Source organism: Galeopterus variegatus, unplaced genomic scaffold, assembly GCF_000696425.1.
Source record: "Galeopterus variegatus unplaced genomic scaffold, G_variegatus-3.0.2 Scaffold7286, whole genome shotgun sequence".
In the NCBI taxonomy this organism is placed as follows: domain Eukaryota; kingdom Metazoa; phylum Chordata; class Mammalia; order Dermoptera; family Cynocephalidae; genus Galeopterus; species Galeopterus variegatus.
Window position 1 is genome coordinate 79,847 of NW_007733397.1, and position 22,795 is coordinate 102,641.

General features: G+C 48.0%; 2 protein-coding genes across 2 annotated transcripts; one reads left to right on the forward strand and one right to left on the reverse strand.

The window, feature by feature from the left end:
* The first annotated feature begins 2,640 nt into the window (after nt 1–2,640).
* On the forward strand, nt 2,641–16,295 carry LOC103607265 (fas apoptotic inhibitory molecule 3-like). Its single transcript, XM_008591793.1, has 5 exons — nt 2,641–2,726; nt 8,376–8,711; nt 9,448–9,573; nt 12,127–12,350; nt 15,660–16,295. The coding sequence occupies exons 1-5, from the start codon at nt 2,690–2,692 to the stop codon at nt 15,858–15,860; spliced, it is 924 nt and encodes a 307-aa protein (XP_008590015.1). The 5' UTR covers nt 2,641–2,689; the 3' UTR covers nt 15,861–16,295.
* Nucleotides 16,296–17,830: 1,535 nt separating this feature from the next.
* Nucleotides 17,831–22,452, reverse strand: LOC103607262 (interleukin-24-like). The gene is made up of 7 exons (XM_008591789.1): nt 22,419–22,452; nt 21,567–21,580; nt 21,147–21,347; nt 20,354–20,416; nt 19,334–19,492; nt 18,795–18,869; nt 17,831–17,914 (listed from the first exon to the last, which is right to left on the reverse strand). The coding sequence occupies exons 1-7, from the start codon at nt 22,450–22,452 to the stop codon at nt 17,831–17,833; spliced, it is 630 nt and encodes a 209-aa protein (XP_008590011.1).
* Nucleotides 22,453–22,795: the final 343 nt, after the last annotated feature.

Sequence of the window (22,795 nt, forward strand, 5' to 3'; positions counted from 1 at the left end):
AGTGAATAAATACACCTAGTCCACGGACCTGCCATCGGGCTGTTAGGCCACCAAGTCCCTGTCCCCCATGTGCCTCAGCCTGTCAGATGTGCTCCTGGGAACAGGAGCACCAGGCGGTACGGCAGCTCTGAGAGGCAGAGTCAGAAAGGAGAGAGAAAATTGGGAGGAGAAACAAAGAGAGTAAGGATGGTAAACCTCACAGTTTAGCCAGGAGCCCCACCCCTGAGACCCTCAGGCAGCATCTGAAGGTAGAGATCGGACAGGCTCAGGTCGGGGAGTTTCGGTCCCTCACACTCCAAACCTTCACCTCCTACCTGGCAATCCTCAGAGTCCTAATTCTTGTTCTTACCAACCCAATGGAGTGTTTTTAAGGTTTTGTTGTGGCCATACATGATGTGAAAAGCTCCCGTGCCCACTCTCAGCCCACACATCTCCAGCACTGTCTGGCAGGCCCCACCACCACGCAGCCAACCCCTGGGCTCATGGACATACGCCCGTGTGCACACACGCACACGTGACACTCCACACCTTCTCGTGCTCACACAACACACACTCATAGCCACACCTCCCACACGCACTCACTCCACACGCACATGTCACATGCCATACACATCGTATGCCACACAGTGCACACCCACACACTGACAACTGCACACCTCACACTGATGCATCACACAACAGACAGGGCACACTCACACTCCACATGCTACACTCACAATCACACTGTGCACGTACTTCACACACTCACAGATCACAGTTACACAGACATTCACACTCACACACGCTCACACCTACTCACACACACACCACATTCGTTTATTCACAGTCTCTCTCTGTCTCTCCAAGGTCACCACAGGCCTCAAGCCCAGTGGACAACAGAGCTCAGCTGTGCGACAGCTGGAAGGCATGGGAAGAGCCCTCTAAGTAGGGAAGGTAGGGGTGATTGAGCTGAAAGCCCGGCAGCCGTCGTTTATTCACAGTCTCTCTCTGTCTCTCCAAGGTCACCACAGGCCTCAAGCCCAGTGGACGACAGAGCTCAGCTGTGTGACAGCTGGAGGGCATGGGAAGAGCCCTCTAAGTAGGGAAGGTAGGGGTGATTGAGCTGAAAGCCCGGCAGCCAGTCACTCTAACCAGAGGCCCGAGGTTGCCCTCTCGAGTCTTGGCCCGTTTGGTGGCTGGAGGACATCACAAGACAGCCACTCTGGGCCAGTGGAGACCGGATGGCTGGGGCAGGGCAGGGCAGGGTGCCCGCCCACACACGCGCTTCCTCCACACCTGCTCTGAGCTTCACGTTCCACCTCCAGAGCGGATGTTGTTTTGTGTTTCGGAGAAAGCGTGTGACAAATCCGGTGTGTGGGGGCGAGTGGGGAGGGGTGCACGCATGACCACTGAGGAGCCTGGGGGCCCCCTCAGCCGCACCCTCCCAGAAACAGCGTGGGAATGGCCTGAAGCCTTGTGAGCATCCGAGGCTGCAGCGCCTGCAGGGGCCCTGGGAGTGACACCCAGGAATGAGACATCCAGGAATGAAGGATGGGGGGTCCTCCAGTAAGTGGCAGCCTGGTGCATCTCCACAGGAAAGGGCTCTTCAAGCACATCTGGTTCTGTGATTTCTGCTGACCTCACAAAAGCCAGGAGAGGTTGGCAGGGCAGGGATCATCCCTGTTTTATCGATGAGAAAACTGGGGCCCAAGGAAGCTTCCCAGGGCTGGAAAGCACCGAGCCAGGACAAGAACCCAGGTCTTTTCACTGGAATCCAAAGCTCTTCCCGTGACACCTTGTGACCTCAGTACCCTCCCTTCTCCCTCAGTCAGTGGGCCTCACTCTCAGACCCTCAGGGTCCTGAAGGATGGCTTTGCCAGGCTGCTGTAACTTCAGGCAGAGTCACTGTGTGATCTGTCACACCCTAGTCCTGCACCGCTCCTGCCAGAGGGCAGCACCTTATGGAGATGGTTGGGGAAATGAGGGCTGAGGAGCTGGGCCAGCCGTGGTTACAGCCCAGGAACGATGCTCTGTAGGGGAAATGCCAGGGATCATCTAGTCCCACCTTCATTTGTTTTCTAGAAAAAGAAATCGAGGCTCAGAAAAAAGTAGTGAATTGCTCAAAGTCCATAGTTTGTATCCCATATAGTAGGTGTTCAAAAGTATTTGTAAATTAATGAGTGAACTAATGACTAACTAACGTTAAGAAGTACAACCAGCATCTTCCAACGTCAGGCCCAAGTGTCTGTCCCTATAACCTTCCTTCGATGGGAAAACTGATGATGAGGCTCCTCTGTGCTGATGGCAGGGACAGAGCAGGTGACTCTGGGTCAGGAGTCAGTTAATACACACAAAGCATAGGAGACCCCTTGAGAAAAAGTGTCATGGCAAAGAAACATCAGGCCTGGTGGTTGCTCATAGTCTCAGAGTGCTTCCTGGAGGCCCTTGGAACCCTGGCGACCCATTCTCACTTAAAACAATGTAATTTTCTCAGCTTCTGACTTCCGCTGTGGTTTGCTGGTGTTTTCTTTTTTTAGTCGAACACTAGTTAGCAAACAAGACAGGTTGTCATTTCCTCATTTTGAAGCCTTGCTCCTCGTGGGGTCAGAAGTCTATTTCAAGCTCCAGATTGTGAGAGCTCCTGGTGAGCAGTGGGTCTCTGTCCCCCACTCCAGGGCCTCTTGGGTGAGACCTTGCTCTGGAAGGAACCATGGACCTCTTGCTTTGGTCACTCTACTTCCTGCCAGGTAAGTGCTGTGCGGAGGCACTTCAGATTTCCTGTGAGGTTTGGATTGGCCACAGGTAGGGGAGTTTCCCGGCATCTCCAGCTCTGATGTTTCTGGACAGATTCACTGGCAAACCAGTACCTAGGGCAGACACTTCCGATCAGGTTAAGGGCTGAAGGTGTCCCCTCTCCTTGACATATTTGCCTATTAATGGGATCTCGAAGCAGGTGCCTCCCAAGTTCTTCTACATTCTCTTTCTTTAGATCTTTTTTACTTCTGAATTTCCAACTTTCAACTATAAATGAAGACTCAGTAATCCGTTCAGTAACCCTAATCTGTTTCCTGATTTCCATACCTCAATTTACAATGGTCTTCTGGCCACCTTCATTTCCGTATGCCACCAGGATCTGAAATGCTACTTGCCTAACAACTTACCTCAAACTCCTCACAGGTCGCCATCCAAACCAGCTATCCTGTCTGTCTTTCAGACATCGGCCACGAAATGCCAGAATGGCTTTTCACCACCTCTTCCTATTTATCCTCACCTGGACCTTGATCCAATCAATGGCCAGTTCATGTAGTTTCTAGACCCTCATGTACTGGGACGAGAAGTGCAGTCTCTACTAGGGAGGCAACAGAAGAAATGGAGAGGAAAGGAGCTCACGATCACCTCCTAAATCTCTTTTGCACATCCTCCAACTCAGCCTGCAAGCAGCTCCACATCTGTTTCCTAAAGCTTGATTCTAATCATTGGATTGCCCTTCCCAAAAACCTTCAATGGCTCCCACTGCCTACTGAGTGAAATACACACTCCTCCCTCGGACTGACTGTTTACACTCTGAGTTTTCCACACTCCCTGCACTTTCCTAGCTTCCAGACAAACAGGACATCCCCATGAATATACGCCACACGTTCCTGCCACCACGCCCTTGCTCATGCTGTGCCTTCTGCCAGGAACACACTTCCTCTCACCTTTACCTTTTACAGGCTCTTCAAAATTCATTTCAAATTCCACCTCCTTCTTGTAGACTTTCCTGAGGCTCCTCTTCTGAGCCCCAGTAGCTGATCACATTCCGCCTTGTATTCTGGGTTGAAGTGTGTCCATCTTATTTGTTTTATTAAATGAAAAGCTCCTTGAAGGTCCAAATGGTTTCTTATTCGTATTTTCTTTCTATGTGATGTCTTGAGGATGGAAGAAACTCAAATATTTATTGAGTTGAAGATTGGAGATACCTAAATGCCCAAAGGAATGGAGTTTTGATGAGCTGTCAGACTCTATGAGGGTAGTAGGACTTACCTGTGCACAGTGGATGACTAACTAGACTGAGCCTGAGAAGGAGAAGGGGTTGGATGGGGAGTAGCAGATCTAAAGGAGTGAAAAGTACCTAAACAGAACCACCTCGGTCTGTCCCGAGCAGCACCACCATTCTAGCAGGGCCAGCGGGGTCCCTACTCTGGGCCCCATCCTTCCCCAGTCATGCCCATCCCCACAGGGTAAGGAGTCTGCAGTCTCAAGAAGATGTGCTCACCCCAAGCCCATACCCACGCCCCCTCTTCTAGACCTGGAATTCCCTGTTCAAATGACTCTGGGTCCATTTTCAATGACTATGCGAGCTTCTATCCTGCATCTCTCCTTTGAGGTTGACCCCTCTGCTTATACAAGATGGACACAGGTAGATTTGGGGAAGGAGGAGATGTGTGTGGAGCCTGTATCTGCAAGCTGGGATACCTACTATGTATACACCAGGTCCCCTGTGGTGTGGGCAAGAGTCAGAAACGCAAAGAGAAGGGAGACAGGCAGAGGCTGGGGTCAGGAAGCCTGGAGCCATTTTTTCCTGCATAGCTATGTTTTACAGTAGACTTCCAAGGACTGTGTAAATTGGCCAAGATAGTGGAATAAAACATTCTTTGCAACAGTTTATTAGCTTTATTTATCACTTAAAAATATTTAGACATATGATATTTGGGCTTTTATTTGTACTTCTGCTCCAGGTCCTGAAAATGTTGGGGTGGGCCTGGCCGCCAGACCCCAGTACATGAGGCACAGGCTGGGGGCCACACTGCCAGGGGACCTCTGTGGCATTCCGTAATAAAGCAAGATGGTACCATACAGCATGGCCTTTCAAACCTTTTCAACCTTGACCCATAATAATTATTATTATAATGATACATACACATGATGTTGTGACCCAATATATACACACTCACACAACTAAAATTTATTCTTGATTCTTTTTTTTTTTTATTGAAGCATAATTGATTCTACATACCTGTGGGGTAAAGAGTTGAATATCAATACCTGTGTGCAATGTGTGATGATCAAATCAGGATAATTAGCATGTTCATCATTACAAAACATGATCATTTCTTGTGTCCATTAATCAACTTCTCGCTAACCCCCTCCCCCTTTCCCACCTGATCCTTTAATATGAGGATGAGTTTTGGGCATTGGCAGCTGGGTGGATGGTGGTGTCATTGGAGGAGTATGTGAAGGACAGGTTTTGGAAGAGAAATCAAGAGTTCTTTTTTGGCTTTTGTGTGTTTGGACTACTTTTTATATATTCAAGTGGAGTCCAAGTGGAGATGTCGGAGAGGCAAGTCTGGAGCTCAGAGGTAAAGAAAAGACTGAGTCGGCATGAAAAGCCATGGGAGGAAATGAGCTGGCGAGAGGAGAGAGGGAAGAGGGACAGAGAAAAGAACAGGCCCAAGGACCAGGCCCTGAGCTGGCCCAACACTGAGAGGTGGCTGGAGAAGGGGCAGGGAAGAGACTGAAGAGCAGCACCGTTGAGTGTACGGTGTAAGGGAGCCAGGATGAGACAGTGCTGCAAGGTGGCAGGGCTTGATTCTGTCAACTGCTACAGAGAGGTAGAGTAAAAGACGACAAAGAAGTGACCGCTGAGTGTGGCAACAAGACAACGTTGATGACCTCGGCAAGAGCAGTTTGAGTGGAATCTTGGAGACAAACTTCTGATGGGAGTAGATTGAAGAGAAATGGGGAGGTGTGGAAGCGAATCGATTTAGGGAATTTGATGACTCATTTGAGAGGTAACAGAGAAGGCGATCAGCTGGTGGAGGGGAGGCAAAGGTCAATAGAGAGGTTTTTAAAGACAGGCAGACTCAGAGCATGGGCGTAAGCTATGGCAATGCTAGCAGAGAAGGAAAAACCAACGGTGCGGGGAGAGAAGAGGCGTAACAGCAGAGGAATTCTAGAACAGGCGGGAAGGATAGATTCAGGACACAGAAGGAGGGACTGGTTTTGGGGGCAGGGGGCACCATTCATTGTGACAGGACAAAGGTCACGCAGCAGGCTGGACACACCTAGGTCGTTGCTGTGTATGGAAGTGGAAAGCTGAGTGGGACTCTTTTTATCCTTTTTGGAAAAAGTTCCATGCTCCTTTCAATAAACACGAAAATCTCAGGCCAACTCTCCTCTCCCCAAGATTCTGCTCTGACTTGAGTTGATCAGATCTCAGCTCCACTCCTACCTAGAAAATCACCACTAATAGTCTGTCTCCAGGGCATCCCCAGCGCCAAGGCTCTGTGGACTTTACCTTACTCTGCAATATGAAAATCATAGGGGTTTTTTCCCCATGTTCCAAACATGCATTAACATCCAATTATATATTATTGGCCGGGGCCCAGACTCAGCAGCTTTCCTTGAATTTCATCCATCCAGCATTGGAGCAAGGAGGATCTGGGCAAGCCAGGAACTTACCAAAAGCTCAACCCTGAGCAGAATGAGGCCGCAGGAGCTGTCTGCACAGATGATGACCCCCCTTTCTGCTCTGTCTTGCCCTGGTCCATTTCATAACATCTTGCTCTTGCAAAGGCAGCCTTCAGGCCCCCTTTCTGGCTGGGCTAGTCTCATTCAAACACCTTTACATGCTCCCCACCCTCCGTGTCCAGCTTTCCACAAAGTTGTGGGCTGGGCTGTCTGGAGGCACAAGGTGATTCCCCAACACCCTTGATTGGGACTTGGTCCTTTGATTGGGACTCTGTGACCAGTAATGCTTCCATTGATGGGTTCCAGTCGTGAGGCTTCCTCATGACTCAATTTCCAGCGAGTTTTAAGCAGTGTTGGGTTTTCCACGTGGGGGGTTCCACGTCAGATCTTGTGTCTCACTGGCCCCTTGCCTCTCCCTACCACGTTAACGTCAGCCACACTTTTAGATCCCAACATGCTCCTGTAAATGCTCCCTCTCCAGGCCCTCCCCGCCCTCCCCTAACCTCCATCTCTGTTTCCATGATTGTTTCTACCTCTTTACTGTTGTCCACATTCTTCCCTCTACCTGGAACATCCTTATCCAGAAGCTTCCAGCCCCCACCTCTTTCCTGAAGCTTTCCTTGACTGTTATTTGACTAAAGCCCTTGGTGCTGTTCTTCATGTACGGTCTGTGAATAAGTTTCAGTACGTTTTGTGAACTTCTCTCCCCCCATGGACCTGCTACGTCCTCTCTCACACCCCAGCCTTTATGGGACTGTTCCATCTATCTGGAAGTCTCTCTTGTCCTCTGTCCCAGACTTCTAGCCCCATCCCAACACACACACATACATATTACCTTATGAACCCTCTTCCCAGAAGGATGCAGACACTTCTTGGGACCCACTTAGTGGACAATTACTCATGCATGGCCTTGCCCTCTTCTGCAGATGGCTCAACTGCATTAGACATTCCTCTCTCACCCAAGGCATAAGCTTTTTGATGTCAGGGACTCATGAACCACATCCTTTATCCTTCCCTACTCCACACCCTTCCCAACAAACATACAATGTGTGCACACCTGTGTACACACGCGCACACACTCATACACACCCTGGCTTTCCTTCCTCATTCTCTACCTCAGTGGTGAGCATCGTCATTCTGTCAGGTGCTCTCTGTTCCCATTCCTTCAGGTAACAACTTAGACATCGCTTCTTCCAGAAAGCCTTCCTCAAATGACACCATCCCCCCACAACAGCCTGGATGAGGCTCCTCTGCTCGCTCCTTCTAAGGAACCCCATGCCATCTCTGTCATGGGATTTGTTTCACTGTGCTCTAGTGGCTGTCTACTGGTGTTACTCACTAAATGATGTCTTCTGCGAGGGAGGGATACCGGCTATCTTGCTATCAAATGAAAGGTATTCAATAAGTATTTGTTGTATTATTTAATAAATAGAACTGTGGATAAATGGTTGGATGAATGGATCTGAGCAAAACAAAACTGGAAAGGAAAATCTCTTGCAGCATAACCATACCATGCCTCCCAACACTACGCTCAAGTTGCTTTGGGGTCACCCAGGCAACTTAAGTCTCCTTGGAGTGGGTGTCGTTGTTTTGACTAGATTCTCAGGAGTTTGGTGTCTGGGTCTTTACGGATTTGGGTTTGGTGATGAGGCCTGGGCTGGGGCTGAGGGTTAAGGTAAGGCTTGGGCATAGGGTTGGGGGTGGACATAGATCTGGTCTGCGGTTGTGAATAGGGTTGGGGACAGGAAGGAGCGGAGGATGAGTCTAAGAGTGGACATCAGGATAGAGCTAAGAGCTGGCTGAGGCTGGGCTGATAACCGGGATGGGACTGGATCTGGGATGCATGTGAGGCTGGGCTGGGGCCTGGGCTAGGGTTGGAGATGTGGCTGGGGTTGTGATATAGCTGGAGGTGAGGCTTTCTCTGCATTAACTCCCTCTTCTTTCAGTATCTGGTGGTCTGAGGAGCCTCCCAGAAGTAAAGCTGGAGGGAGAGCTGGGCGGATCAGTTCTCATCAAGTGCCCACTTCCTGTAATGAACGTGAGAATATATCTGTGCCGGGAGATGGCTAAATCTGGAGTGTGTGCTACCGTGGTGTCCAACAACAACTTTGTCAAAGAGGAATACAGGAGCCGCGTCAGTCTGGAGCTGTGCCAAGACAAGAGTCTGTTCCTAGTGGAGGCGACAAAACTGAGCAAAAGTGACAGCGGAGTCTACGCCTGTGGGGTGGGCGTGAACAAAGACTGGGCCAAGACCCTGCAAGTCACCCTGAGTGTCCACAATGGTAGGTGCCACAGCTGGCTGACCGGAGGCTCAGACCACCCAGAAACATTTCCACTCAGGAATATTGGGACAGCCATCTAACAGTCCCCCAAACTTTTATGCTATTGCCATAATAGCCAGTCCAATAATAATTTTCAGCAATCTACATAGCTGAAACCTCATAGTCAATTAACTTTGTGGTCCATGGAATGTTCTGTCCAAAGTGGAAGAAAGGAACAAGTTAGGAGCTCTCTTGCTGCCTATCCTACCCAGGGCATGAGGGGAACGGGGACTTCAGATAGAGGAGAGGCTTTGAGACTGGAAGAAATGGGAAGCAAAAGGACATAATTGTCCCATGAGAAAGGTCAGGGATGAATATAAAAAGAAGACACTCATTTATTAAGCTATATTTGTAGGCCACACTTGTTACTTGATGGTCTGATCCTTTATTTCTCTTGAATCCTGCCTTTCTGCTTTTCTTCACTGACTTCCCTACACACATGCAGCACTAATTCAACAGCCTATAATCCCAATGGCCTCTGATGGTTTTGCAGGGAATATTGACTGAGGCAGGGGAAAGGATATTTCTTTAGGGGAAGCCCCAGCCCAGTCCCTTTTCCACTCCTCTCAGTGGACTCTGTCTTCATCCCGTCACTGCCATCCACCCTGGTTGACTCAGCTTCAGTGTACACCAGCAGTCCCTTCCCCAAGCCTCAGTCTCCCCCTAGAGACCACCAACATGTTCTTGCTTCCAACAGAGTATGAGCCATTCTGGGAAGAGGAGCCGACACCTGAGCCTCCAAAATTGTTTCAAAAATTTCTGCGCCTGCGGATGCCCTTTTGGCAGATGTCTGCACGTGCCAGTTCTGAATTCATATCCAAAGGTCAGTTCACCAAAGCAAGGGTGGGAGAGGTAGGGGATGCTGTGGCATTGTGAAAATGGAGGACGGTGTGTGTGTCCTGTTCATAGGGTGGCTCGCAAAGCAGAGCTGAGTCTCAGATGTGTGTTTCCCTGCCTTGGGAACGTGAACCTCCCTGAGATCTGCTTTCCATATCCTTCAAACCTATCCTGCAGCCAGGACATCCAGCCCTCACTGCAGAACCTAAACATTACCACCAGGTGGCACCACCAGTAACAAAGTTTGCGCTCCATTCACAAAAATCTAGCTTTTTAATGAATGACAAAGGAAACCAACACTGGGCAGACGTTTCCCAGCTGGAGGTCATCATGCCTCCTGCTCCTCACAGGGCTGTCTTCTACCTGCTGGCATCTAGTGATTTTAATAACTCTATCCAGCAATTAAATGATGAATGATGATCGTATGATACCTTTACATTTCTTTTATTTTATTTTTATTTTAACATTTAATTGTGCATATTTCTGGGGAAGAGCGTGTTGTTTCAATGCATGCATGCAGTGCACACTGGTCCAATTAGGGTAGATAGCAGAGCTTCATAGCCGTTAACCCACCACTTCCCCTCCCACCCCCCTGCCCCACCCTCTCTCCGCTCTGGCCTCTGGTAACCATTATTCTACTCTCTACTTCTATGAGAACCACCTTTTTTATCTTTTTCTTTTTTTAGATTTCACATATGAGTAAGTTCATGTGGTATTTGTCTTTCTGTGCCTGGCTTATTTGACTTAACATGATGGTCTATAGTTCCATCTATGTAGCTGCACACGACAGGATTTCTTTAAAAAAAAAAAATATATATATATATATACATCTGAATAATATCGTATTATGTATACATAGCACAGGGTTTTTTTAATCCATTCATCAGTTGATGGGGATTTAGGTTGATTCCTTCTTTTGGCTATTGTGAATAGTGTTGCAATGAATGTGGGCATGCAGGAGTCTCTTTGACATATTGATTTCACTTCCTTTGGATATATACCGAGTAGCGGGACCCAGCAGTGAGATAGCTGGGTTGTCAGGTAGATCTATTTTTAGTTCTCTGAGGAAGCTTCAAACTGTCTACTGTTTTCCACAGTGGCTGTACCAACTTATGTTCCTTCCAACAATGTAGGAGGGTTCCCTTTTCTCTGAATCCTCGCCAGCATTTATTATTTTCTGTCTTGTTGATAATAGCCATTCTAACTGGAGTGAGGTGGTATCTCATTATGGTTTTAATTTGCATTTCCCTGATGATTAGTGATATTGAGCAGTTTTGTTCTTTTTTCTTTTTTTTTTTTAAGATGACCGGTAAGGGGATCTTAACCCTTGACTTGGTGTTGTCAGCACCACGCTCACCCAAGTGAGCTAATCGGCCATCCCTATATAGGGATCCAAACCCGTACCCTTGGTGTTCTCCCAAGTGAGCCATGGGCCAGCCCACTGAGCAGTTTTTAATGGGTCTGTTGGCCATTTGCATGTCTTCTTTTGAGAAATGTCTGTTCAGGTTCCTTTGCCCTTTTTTAATTGCTTTGTTTTTTTGCTGTTGAGTTGTTTGAGTTCCTTATATATTCTGAATATTAGCCCCTTGTCTGATATGTAGTTTGCAAACACTTTCTCCCATTTTGTAGTTCATCTCTTCATTTTGCTGTGCAGAAACTTTTTGGTTTGATGTAGTCTTTTTTTTTTTCTTTTGCCTTAGTTCCCTGTGCCTTTCGTAGTGTACCCACTCCCGTTTCGTATGGTGTTTCCCCTATGTTGTCTTCTAGCAGTTTCATAGTTTTAGGTCTTAAATTTAGGTCTTTCATCCATTTTGAGTTGATTTTTGTGTATGGTGAGAGATACAGGTCTGGTTTCAATCTTCTGCATGTGGATATCCAGTTTTCCCACCACCCAGTTTCCTCATTTGTTGAAGAGGCTGTCCTTTCCCCAGTGTACATTTTTGGCACCTTCATTGAAAATCAGTTGGCTATAAATGCATGGGTTTATTTCTGGGCTCTCTATTCTGTTATATTGCAATAACTTTACATTTTTATATCATTTCCCAGTTTTAAACGCATTTTGACGTGCAATATTTTCATCATATCTTTACATATACCCTGTGAGGTCGATACATTAATTACACAAGGGGATCCTGCTGGGTACCAAGAGGGACAGTGTAACTGAGCAAATCATTTAACCAAGGTTGTGACTGATAGGTATGGGATGGGGGAGAACAGATAACCACACAAAATAGCACAAGACAGAGTGGGAATAGAACTACAAACAAAGCCTTCCCCCTGTCCAGGGGAGGGCAAGCGCTTCTGCCTAGGAAGTCATGAAAGGCTTCCTGGAGGAAATGGTATCTGAAGCAAATATATATATAGAATTGACTAGGTATCTATCACATGCTCAGAAGCCGTTTCAGGCCATGAGGACTGCAAGAATAAAGGTAGTCTGGGTGAAAGGGAAGAGTGTATTGAGAAAAGCGATGGTGACCCAATCCTGCTGGAAACTAGAGTGTATATATGGGAGGTCACTTTTTCCTTCTGTCTCCTGCAGTTACCACACCAGCTCGAAGGACAGAGGCCCCTCCAGCCAACCACACCTCCCCCACCACCCCAATCAGACACTACCCTCGAGTTTCCAGAGCATCTTCAGTACCAGCTGCCAATCCCTCAACCCTACTGCCATCCACCACAGCTTCAAAGACCCCAACTCGGGAGGGACTGCTCAGGCCCCAGCCAGCCAGCCACAACCACCACACCAGGCTGCACAGGCAGAGGTAAGAGGCCTCCACAGTTCAGGAAGGGCTGGAACCCAGGCAAGGTAGGCTAGAGTTAGGAGACCCACTGAAATGTTCCTGCAATGTCCACTATTAGAGACCTTCTTGGTTTTGTCTCTAGAAGGCCACTGTGAAATATACTACCTATGAGTATAGCACATTAACTCATTAGTGCCATTAACAAGAATATCTTGTCTATGTCCCAGCATTGACACTGTAGAAAGAGACCCAAGTCTTTCAGTAACTCAGATTCATTCAAACCTGTTTTGATGGGAAGAACTAAACGAGAATAAAATTAGAATGAACTATTCTTCTATTCAATATTAAAATTACTTTCACCTCTTTCCTTTTACTTTTTTAATGTGGCTATTAGGAAATTTAAGATTACATCTGTGATCGCATAGTATTTCTATATTGGACAGCACTCGTCTAAAGGCCGGGGTGCAGTCCAGGGAAGTACTGCAATGGACCACTAGGGGGCAGCATTATAGCATACTCCAAAGACAACCTGTAGTAATTGGAATTATTTGTGCCTAAGCAAAGACAAACATGTTAGTGAGGAAAGGAACCTCCAACATCATTTGGGTTCTATAGATGGGGAAACCGGGGCCATGTGAGCTAAGTGGTTTCAAATATAATCAGGACTCCTAATTCAGTAAATCACACCAAGCTACCTACTATTGGAGAAGATGTCAAGTAAATTCAACCAACCACTGTTAGTCTCTACCATGTGCCAGGCATTGTGCTATGTTCTGAAGATGTGAAAAGATAAAAACATGCAATATTCAGGACTTACTAACACAGGTCTGACTGTGATCAGGTTTGTAATAGGCATGAAAATAAGAATTAAGAACACAGTGCACAAAAAAATTGATTTTGGCTTGCCAAGTTTGGGGAAGAAAAGAGGACTTACACAGTCCCTTTAAGGAAGGAGGATTTCGATATGTAGAGAAAATGGAGAGGAGACCTTCTAGGCAGAGGCAGCACTGTGAGAAAAACATCTGTCTTCCAAAGTTTCAAGAAACTAACTCATTTAATATTTCCAATAATTTTGTGAGGTTTTCTCCTGTGATAACGTCAGGAGACTACCCAGGAATGGTGGTGGACTCAGGTGCATGGCTTTCGGCCAAGCATTTCTCACGGGATAAATGCGTGCTGGACGCTGGCAGCTTAGTGGAGAATGGCAGATGTAACTGCAAGGACGTGTAGGGGGTTCACGTGTAAGAGATTAGATTCTCAGGAGGTCCTAAGGGAGTGGAAGCCACCTAGTTTCACCTTAATGTGAGGGAGAACTTTCTAGTACACTCTCTATGATGAGAGGCCATTTACCCATCACTGGAGGCAGTTAGGCCTGGTCCAGAGGATGACCTGGCAGAGATGTGGACAGGATTCAACGTTGTGGGTGATTTGGGGTCATCGTTAAATCTAGGAACAGATGTAGGGGACTTGGGTTTCCGTCATTGGCCATTGATGGATGGCAAAAAGACTTTAAACTACCTACTCATCTTTGTTTTTCCAAAGTAAGAAGAGGAAATATTTTATTCTCATAGCTCACAATGGCTAAAACACCATTACCTCAGGAACCAGAGAAAGACTGCCAAATATCCCTGTTTTAATTAGTGTAGACGAAGCTAATGCAACAGACTCCAGAACACAGGGCTCACAAGATGGAAACCTATTTTCCCCTCAAGTAAAACTCAGGCAGAGGGACGGGAAGAGATGGCCTGAGCCACAAGGTCATCCAGGGACTCAAGTTCCTTCTGTCTTGTTAGAGTCCCCTGGAGTCTTGCATAGCCCATGGTCAGTACTCAGTCACATTGCACATTCCAGCCCAAGGAGGGAGAAAGAGAAAGCTGCTTCTTTAAGACTGTGACCCTGAAGTTTCACCTATCACTTCCACTCACATCCCACTGGCCATAAGTTCATCGTGTGACACCTGCCTTCCAGGGAGGCTGATAGCCCTGGCTGGGCAGTCATGTGCCTTGCTAAGAAGCAGAGAATGATACTCAGCAACAAGTAGCAACTCTGCCACTGTCACCTCCACCTTCTCGAGCCTGCTCTTACCCACCCCTGCTAGACAAGGTTGGCATCAGCTTAGGAATGACCCAACAGGGCCTGTCCGTTCTACCCTTCCACCAGCCCTTTTCTCTGGAACTGCCCTGTGACCACACAAACCCTCACCTCGGCCTGTACCTTGCTCAAAGCTTACCATACCTCCCTATTTGAAATTCTCATTCCCACTATTAGGCAAAAAATTTGATGGAACAAATTTACAGCACAGTGCGTATACCTAATGGCTGATTCTTTTAGCCTTCACAGGGAGTATTTTCATTTTTTTAAGCCAAGTAAATTAGTCTCAAATGATGAACTGTAACAGGCTTTGGGAGATGTATTTTTGAAGCAAGCTGCTGCTGCTTCCCTCTTTGTAAAGTACAAAATGTAAAAGTTCCTTTCAAAGAGCACTCACTGAATGCCTGCTATGTTCAGAGTACTGCCTTCCAGTTCTCAGAACTTGTGTTTAAAAACGTTGGGAGATGTATTTTTGAAGCAAGCTGCTGCTGCTTCCCTCTTTGTAAAGTACAAAATGTAAAAGTTCCTTTCAGAGAGCACTGACTGAATGCCTGCTATGTTCAGAGTACTGCCTTCCAGTTCTCAGAACTTGTGTTTAAAAACGTGAGATCCCCACCATGGCCTATCAGTGGATGTCACCGTAACTGTGCCATGCTGGGTCATTGGCACAGTCCTGTTCTCCCAGAATTGGCTATCCTGAAGGTAGATGATCCTGAAGTTTCTGTCTAGGAAGAGGAGCACCACTGTACCCACATGGTATGCCATCCTCCTCCCCTTCACCACCCAGCCCATTCCTGGAATGCCCTGTCATGTCACGTCACAGCCTGCCTCTCTGAACCCTTCCAGGGGCTCAAGGGGTGACTCACCCTATTTCTGAATAACTCCCTAAAAAGATGCATATTTATTCCACGGTCATATCATCTTATCCCTGAAGGGATAGTTCTCTGGCAGCTGGGTCTCCTTCACACCTGTGCTTAGCCACATGATTTCAGTCTGAGCCTCATTTAAGGCATTTCCTGCCTGTATTACATCTAAATGTTTTCCAGTTACCTCGGGTGAGACATCACTCTGAAATCCCCAGGGCTAGCCCACTCAATGGAGTTCAGTCATGTCTGTGTCTTTGCCTTCTGGAACTCAGCAACCAGGCCCATACCCTCCACTCTCTGCTGTGGAAACCCAGCTGGAGAGATACTAAAATCACCCTATTCAGGTCCAGTGATGCTTCTTTGGTTGTTCCCAGGTGTCTGAAGGTCCTTGGCTCCCAGCCCCATCTCTAAAGACCGGCTATGAATATGTGGGCTTCTACCACCAGCCTGCTGCCACGATGGAGGACAATGATTCAGATGACTACATCAATATTCCCAGCCTGACTCACCTACCCAGATGTCCCCTGGGCCCAGACCTTGGTGCCAATGAGTCTTGTCTGTCTGTTGATTTCTGATACCTGCTCCATCTATTCTTGGAGCCCTCATTACCTCCCATGCCCTGTCTGGACTCTCACCCCCATCTGCCTGTGCCCTGAGCATGGCTCTGTCCCGAGTTCCTCTTGCACACTTTTCCAGCTCGCTGTGGTTGTCAGTGGGCTCTGGGCATACAAAGAATTTGTCCCAACGCCGCTTGCCTCCTTTCCATCACATTTTACAGGCTGTGGGATTTGCAGAGAGTTTCCTCAATGTCTTTGGTCACTGTGTCTTTGCTGCCCTGGTTCTAGATCATGTGGCATCAGGCTGGAGCATAGGCCTAGCTGTTGCTTCAGGAGCCTCACACAAGTATGAGCGTACTTTTAAAAGTTCATGGAAAAATAGAATTGGAAGATAATACAATTTTTTTCCATGAACTCTTTGAAGTACTCTCATAGAAAGCCCTTGAGCTACACCCATAAGATAGGAGCCTGGTATGAAAACACCCCTGGGAACATCTTTGCCCTGATCCAAAGGCAGGCAGCCGCTAGTTAGCTTCTACTTATCTCTAGTCCTTTGGTAAGGGCAATTAATTTTGATGTGATGGGGTATTCTAAATTTTCAGAACAAAGCTTGTTTGTGTTAGTGAGATATACATATATATCCATAAGTCCTCTTTGCTGTAAGTCTCCCTCACTTGGTGCACATAAGTACCCTGACCCTTGCATCTCCCCTCTTTTAGAAATCGTCTGTCATCTCCTTATCCTTCTTCTGTAGCCTAGCCCCAATATTTGTGCACTTATGTTAACTTTGGCCTATTTTAGTCGTCCAAAACCATTACATTTCTCTGCTGTCAGAAGTGGACCCCATGTCATTGCCAGTTCCAGACAGCCTATGGCGAGGTGGGGAAGGAAAGCAGTCTGGGGTTCCTGGAGGGCCAGGGGCTCTGCAGGACTTCTGTCATGGAAGAAGAGCTATCCCACCCCCTACCTATGCTCTTTCTCTTACATTTTTGAACCAAGGTGATAGTTGAACATTACCCCTTGGGATTGATGACAGTTACATAGAAGCAAGGTCAGAGTTGGACACTATATCTTGGGATTGATGTCAACTACGAAGTTCAGCCAGAGCTAGAGAATTTTTCCAGATACAAGACACAGCCTTACTGGGCGCTTGTCCAGAAATAGAAAGGAAAGGCTGCCAGACTTGAGTTGTGCTGCCTTCTATTATCAGGAAGTGTCATCACAGGTTGGACGGTACATCCAGGTACAATGACACCGTCAGCAAGGTCAGCTTGACACTGGCACTCTCTCACATGGCAGATAGGAGAAGAATGAATAAGACAGGAAAAGGAAGGCACTTAAGGAAAAGGGGTGGTGGGGGTGGGCGCAGGAGTGGGTGCGGGAAATGAAATGCTCAGTGAGAATCCGTTTTGTGCCGGACAGTTCAACCTACATTTTATCTTTCATTGTTTCCTTTTCAAACCGGCGCCCCTCTCCCCCACCCCGGTGCTCTGTCCCTGCAGATATTATAAGACAATGTTATTTCCATGCCCTAAAGTTCAATTTCATATCCTAGCAACATTGTTCCTCAACAATCCACAAACACGCAAAAAATATGATTTATTAAATGTTCACTGAGCCCCCATCCACTGCCCCACACTGTGGCAAGGACCATGGGGGATACAAGAAAAGCACAGGGCACTGTGTTCTGATGACTTCATGGAACTTAGAGTCTCACAAATAAATATAACTTCAGTTGAAACACTGACAGTAATTAAATAGAGTTGTAATAAATACAGGAATCCACTTTGTAGATCATTCACAGCATCCAAATGAGTCTTCCATGACTGTCGTTGGGGCTATTGAAAGAATGACGTCTTTGAAGACACGCCTGGTCCAAGAATGGAACCTAGGGCCAAGGGTATGAAATGCCCAGAGAACAGCAGAGGAAGGGACACCTGTCCTAAATGATACAGAAATGAATGAGGAGGTTATCCTGGTCTAGGCATTCAGAGCTGGTAGAATTTCTCCATCCAGGTCAAGAGAATGTCCACTTCCCCAAAGGCTTTGGTCAGAGCTGCTTCTATGTCCAACTAAAGAGAAAGGAGAGTAGAAGGTCAGCCATGTTAGCTATGAGCATAGTTTTCCCTCCAACTTTCCATGCCTGAAACAGGCCTGGCTCCAAATCATGGGCTAGGTCACCTTTGGGATGGCCTCTGTGAATCCACGTGCTCATCACTTGTCCCCATCTATGTGTTTGTTTACTTCATTGGGTGAGGACCCAGTGACTGGCAGTCAGCAAAGGTCAAGGGAAGAGCATCTGGTGCCAACAGCAGAAACCATGGAATCCAGCGTGGTGGATGCGTCCCCCCACCTGAGTCCCCAGTGCAAATGGGAAATGAGGCCAAGTGACCCCTTTCTGTAGTACATTACTGGTCTTCATCATTTATTTATAGACTGATGTATCTGTTTCTTGGAAAAATGATCAAAATCACATATGTTTGGAGAGGAGCTGGGGATAAGATTTGGATTTCTTTGTTCTTAGTTTGGGCAAAAGTAATATTATTTTCCATAATTTTTCTAGACCATTTGTGTATTAAGGAAAATACTGCGGATATGTATGGGCGGGGGGCATCTCCCTTCTCCCTTCCCCACTTCTGACTTCAGTTGTCCAGCTCAAGTATCATAAAGCTCTCTCCCAAGGAAAGTCCCTGATAGTGAAATCATCTTGTAGGGAAATATAGCATTTTAACTTGAAAACTAGAAGGAAACTTACTTTGCAATATTTATACAAAATATATGCTAATGTATGCAAATATACCTGTGCTCCTGCTAAGTCAGATGGCTTTTGGGGAAAGCCTGGTGGAGTCACCTGCATTAAATTTCTGCATTAAGTCTCTGAGGCACCCTTATATGACAATTTAAGGAAGTCTATTTCTGCTGGACGGGCAAGCTCTCAGCTCCTGGCCTTACCTGTTTAAATGCTCCCTGAAACAGCAGAAACCGCCTGTGCGCATTCTCACTGGTGGAAAACATCTCATTTTCCTGCTGCATAACAGAAAAAGAAAGTTGTGCCAAGTGTCAGGCAGGAGCAGACGCACATTCCCTCCTAGTCTTCCTGGTGATTCCAGAAGGTCTCCAAAGGCCTGAGAGTACAGGGCTGAATCCTGCATCCTCAAGGTAGCCAATGTCGAACTCCGACCATGTAGCAGGGGGTGCCTTCCTTAATTCTCACACCAATCCCACCAGGTAGAAGTGAGCATCCTCACTTTACAGATAACAAAACTGAAGCCCAGAGAGGTTGAGCACCTTGCAAAGGGTCACCCAGCTGATTAGAAGCAGAGCTAGACTTGAACCCAGAACTGCTGGTGTCCAGAGCCTGTGCTCTTTTCCAGGACACCCATGACTCCCTTGTTGTGAAGTAGAAGCCAGGATAAGCAGATAAGAGGAGAGGAGCATTCTCAAAACACACCATTTCCTGGGGCTCCTAGTCCCTGCTCTGTTCTACTCACACTGGGTTGCAGTTTTGACACGATGACGATAAAGTTGTTGGCCAGAGTAGAGAGTGACTTCAGGATCCTGACTTCCACTGTTTTACTGTGGTAGTTTTTGAAAACGGTATTCAAGTAGAACTTCAGCAGGGCACGGATGAGGTAACAGCTCTCAGCATCCTGCAGAGAGTCGGGTCACTGCGGAGCTGAGGCCTGTGCCTACCCAGCCCCCTGGAGGAACAGCCCACATGCCACCCAAGGCAAGATAAGCACAGTGGAGGTAGAGACTATCTAGGAGATGATGATAAACATTAGATCTGAAGGGGCCTTCAGGAGCCATGTAGAGCCCAGGAGATACAGCCAGTCAGTGACAGGCACAGTCCTCATTCCCAGGACTCCTGAATGTCCATCTGGTTAATAGTCCCTTTTTTCTATGCCACACAGCCTTTCTAATAGCTATGGGGAGGAGATGAGCCCTGAAAAGCACTTGAACTTGGACTTGGTGGTTGACAGTTGGCAGGAAAATGACTAGGAGCAGGTGAAATGCGGAGAAAAGAAAACAAATGTCCTCGAACACAGCAATTGCACTCAAGTCCCCTCAAGCTTTGGAAGCTGAGCACCATTCAGGGATCAGGGATCAGGGCTCAGTACATTTATGCTCACTGACTGACTATGGCTGGGCGATGGGAAGATAGTACTGGGTGAGAGCGAAGGATGGAGATGGGAGATGGGAGGTGACACTACACAAGCAAAAGATCAGTGGCAGCTCTGGCTAAATGGAGAAAGATGCTCACAAGCCTCAATGCCCACACCTCCCCATGCTGTCACATGCACACACACACACACACACACATACATATACACACAGCAATAACCACAGACACTGACTGTCCTGGCTCGCTGCCTGGCCCTGTCCTGGGTGGGTCACTCCAGGGCAGAAATGAAGGGCTTCCATCAGCCCCTCCTAAGACGACCCCCACCCCGACTAGAGTAGATCAGCCCCACAGAAGGAGGTGGTACCCTTCCCCAAGGTCTGATTACCGAGACGTTCTGCAGAACCTCCCGCCGCAGCAACCGGACACTTATGATGTTATCCTGAGCTTGCTTTGGGGACAGAAAGAAATGATGTCTCCAGTTAGAAGTCAGCATAGAAACCAGCCCTGCAATTATGTGCTGCTTCCCCAGACCCCTAAATCTCTCCAGTTTGAGAGATCTCAGAGGCTGGAGGGGACCGAAGGAGGACCCAGGAAGAGTTATGCCGAGCTGGCCCTGGGGAGAGGGTACAAGTTCCAGCCATAAAAACTATTAAGCTGGACACTCCCGCCCTCCACCTGCCAGGGACAAATGGAGTCCCAGGAGTTCTCAGCCTGAACGCGGACACGAGGAGGGACCTGTTTGAGTCCTTTGGTCATCTGAGACTGGAGGAAATGAGCCTATTTGGTGTAAGAACAACTAGGGGCAGGAATTTGCCTCCCTGTCCCACACGGGGAGGAAGAGCTTGTGGGGAGGACGGTCTGGGAGCTGCCTCCCGTCCTCGCAGCCGCCCACTCGAGTTCTTGCTTTTGCAGCCAGAGTCCATCTAGATGAAGCCTGCGTGAATCAAGCTCTCTTCTTTATGTCCCTTGGGCTCTGTTTATTTTACTAGAGGTTGACCACCACATCTTTCTGAGCCTCAATTTCCTCATGTGTACAACAGGGCTTGTGGTGCCTTCTGGCCTCACAGTTATCGTATAGGAAACCAAATCGCCAGCCGCGAAGGCTCCATAATCATAAAACATTAGCCTCTCCCTGCAGTAACCCACGATGGCTGAGTCCAGAGCAACACTTTACCCACCACAGTGTCCTTCACGGTCCAGAAGGCCTCCCACAGGTCCTGGAGGACTACCCCCTCCACTCGGCAGGGCCCAAACCGGAATTCTTGGCCCTGCACCCCTGGCACCTGGCTCCAGAGAAGCAGGATCAGAGCGAGGCAGGGGAGGGTAGCCATCTGTGTTCGAGAGCCCATCTGCAGCCAGGCAAGGACAGGAGGATCCTGCTGAAAGAGAGGGAGGCATCCCCCTGAGGTGGCACCCTCTGTCCAGGAGTGATTTACTCCAGAATAATGCTGCTTGGATCTGCCTAGGCCAACCTTGGGGACACACACGGGAAGCATGAGACTATGGTGGGTTCCCAGGCTAGAATGTTACAAATCTGTGGCCTTGCTAGATGCACTAGGGTGGAGCAGGGGCCTTTGTGTCCCTCCTCTTGTGCCTGCTGGGCTTGCCATTGCTCCAGCTGTCCTTCCCACCACGCCCATCCACACCCTGCACCTCCTTTCCTGTCCACGACAGTTCTCTCTAGCCTCTAACCTGCCAGTCAGAATTTGACTGAGAAGAATGAAGAAATGGGAGCTTCTCGTGTGCCTAAGAACATGTCCAGAGAGCCCAAACTTGGGAGGATAGAGAGCTGAAGTCGACGTTTGCTTGCCTGAGTTCTGCCCACCAGTCACCAGGCACACTAAGGTGGGTCATTTTCTCCTCCCAGGAGGCAGCCAGCCCTGATCCCTCATCACAAGGGAGCCAAGGGGTTGATCCGGGCCCCCAGGAGGGGCGCAGAAGGCAGGGTTGGCTCACACCCACTCTGCCACCTCAACCACCCGACTCACTCTTGACTTTAAGAATTCATTTTTAAGCAATGGAAGAAGAGGGAGGAACTAGATTTCCAGATGAATCACCTTTAAAACCTTCCTGTAATGTGCCAATTGAGGATGACTGTGTGAAGAGCTGCTAAGCTAGAGGAACTTAACACCATGATCCATTTATTGTATCTATGCTGAGAATTCCTTTCCAGTGCCTTCTCTGCCCTTTGCTTTCCTTCCTTCCTTCCTTTCTTCCTCATGTCCTCCCACAGCCACTTAAGAACCTTTCTTATTTAGGGCACTGGTCTCACACCTGAAGTATCTGTCCTCCACTCCTAGACTGGCCAGGAAGACCAGAGATGACATGTCTTTGGGATGATGCCAACATCTGGGCTAGGGCAGCTATGCGGCCTGTGCCCACTACCCTCTGTGACGCAGGTCTGCGCCTCAGCATCTCGCTCAAAGTCTTCCCATGTTGTTTTTTCAAACTCCACAAGCTTTGCAGCCTCTCTTGCAAATTCATCTCTGGGTCTCATAATCCTCCTGGCTTTCCTCCCATCCAGCCTAAATTCTTCTGGATGTTAAACTGGAGAAAGTCGCTCCATGTGCACAGTCATGTCTTGTCCTTGCATAAACACTCAAAAGATGACTTCTGCCATCCTCCCTTGACTCCTGTTCCCAAATCAGGCAACAGTCTCATGCGTCAAAGCAAACTATTCAAGAATCCACATTGCTCACCTTGGGTCCTGTAAGCGATGCTCGAGGGCTAATGGTTGGAGGTGGCTGTTTCTTTTCATAGAGGTAGAAGCTGGGCAGACACCCCCACCATTTGCCGATCGGGGTTGAGCTGTGGCCAGAGGGGTTCT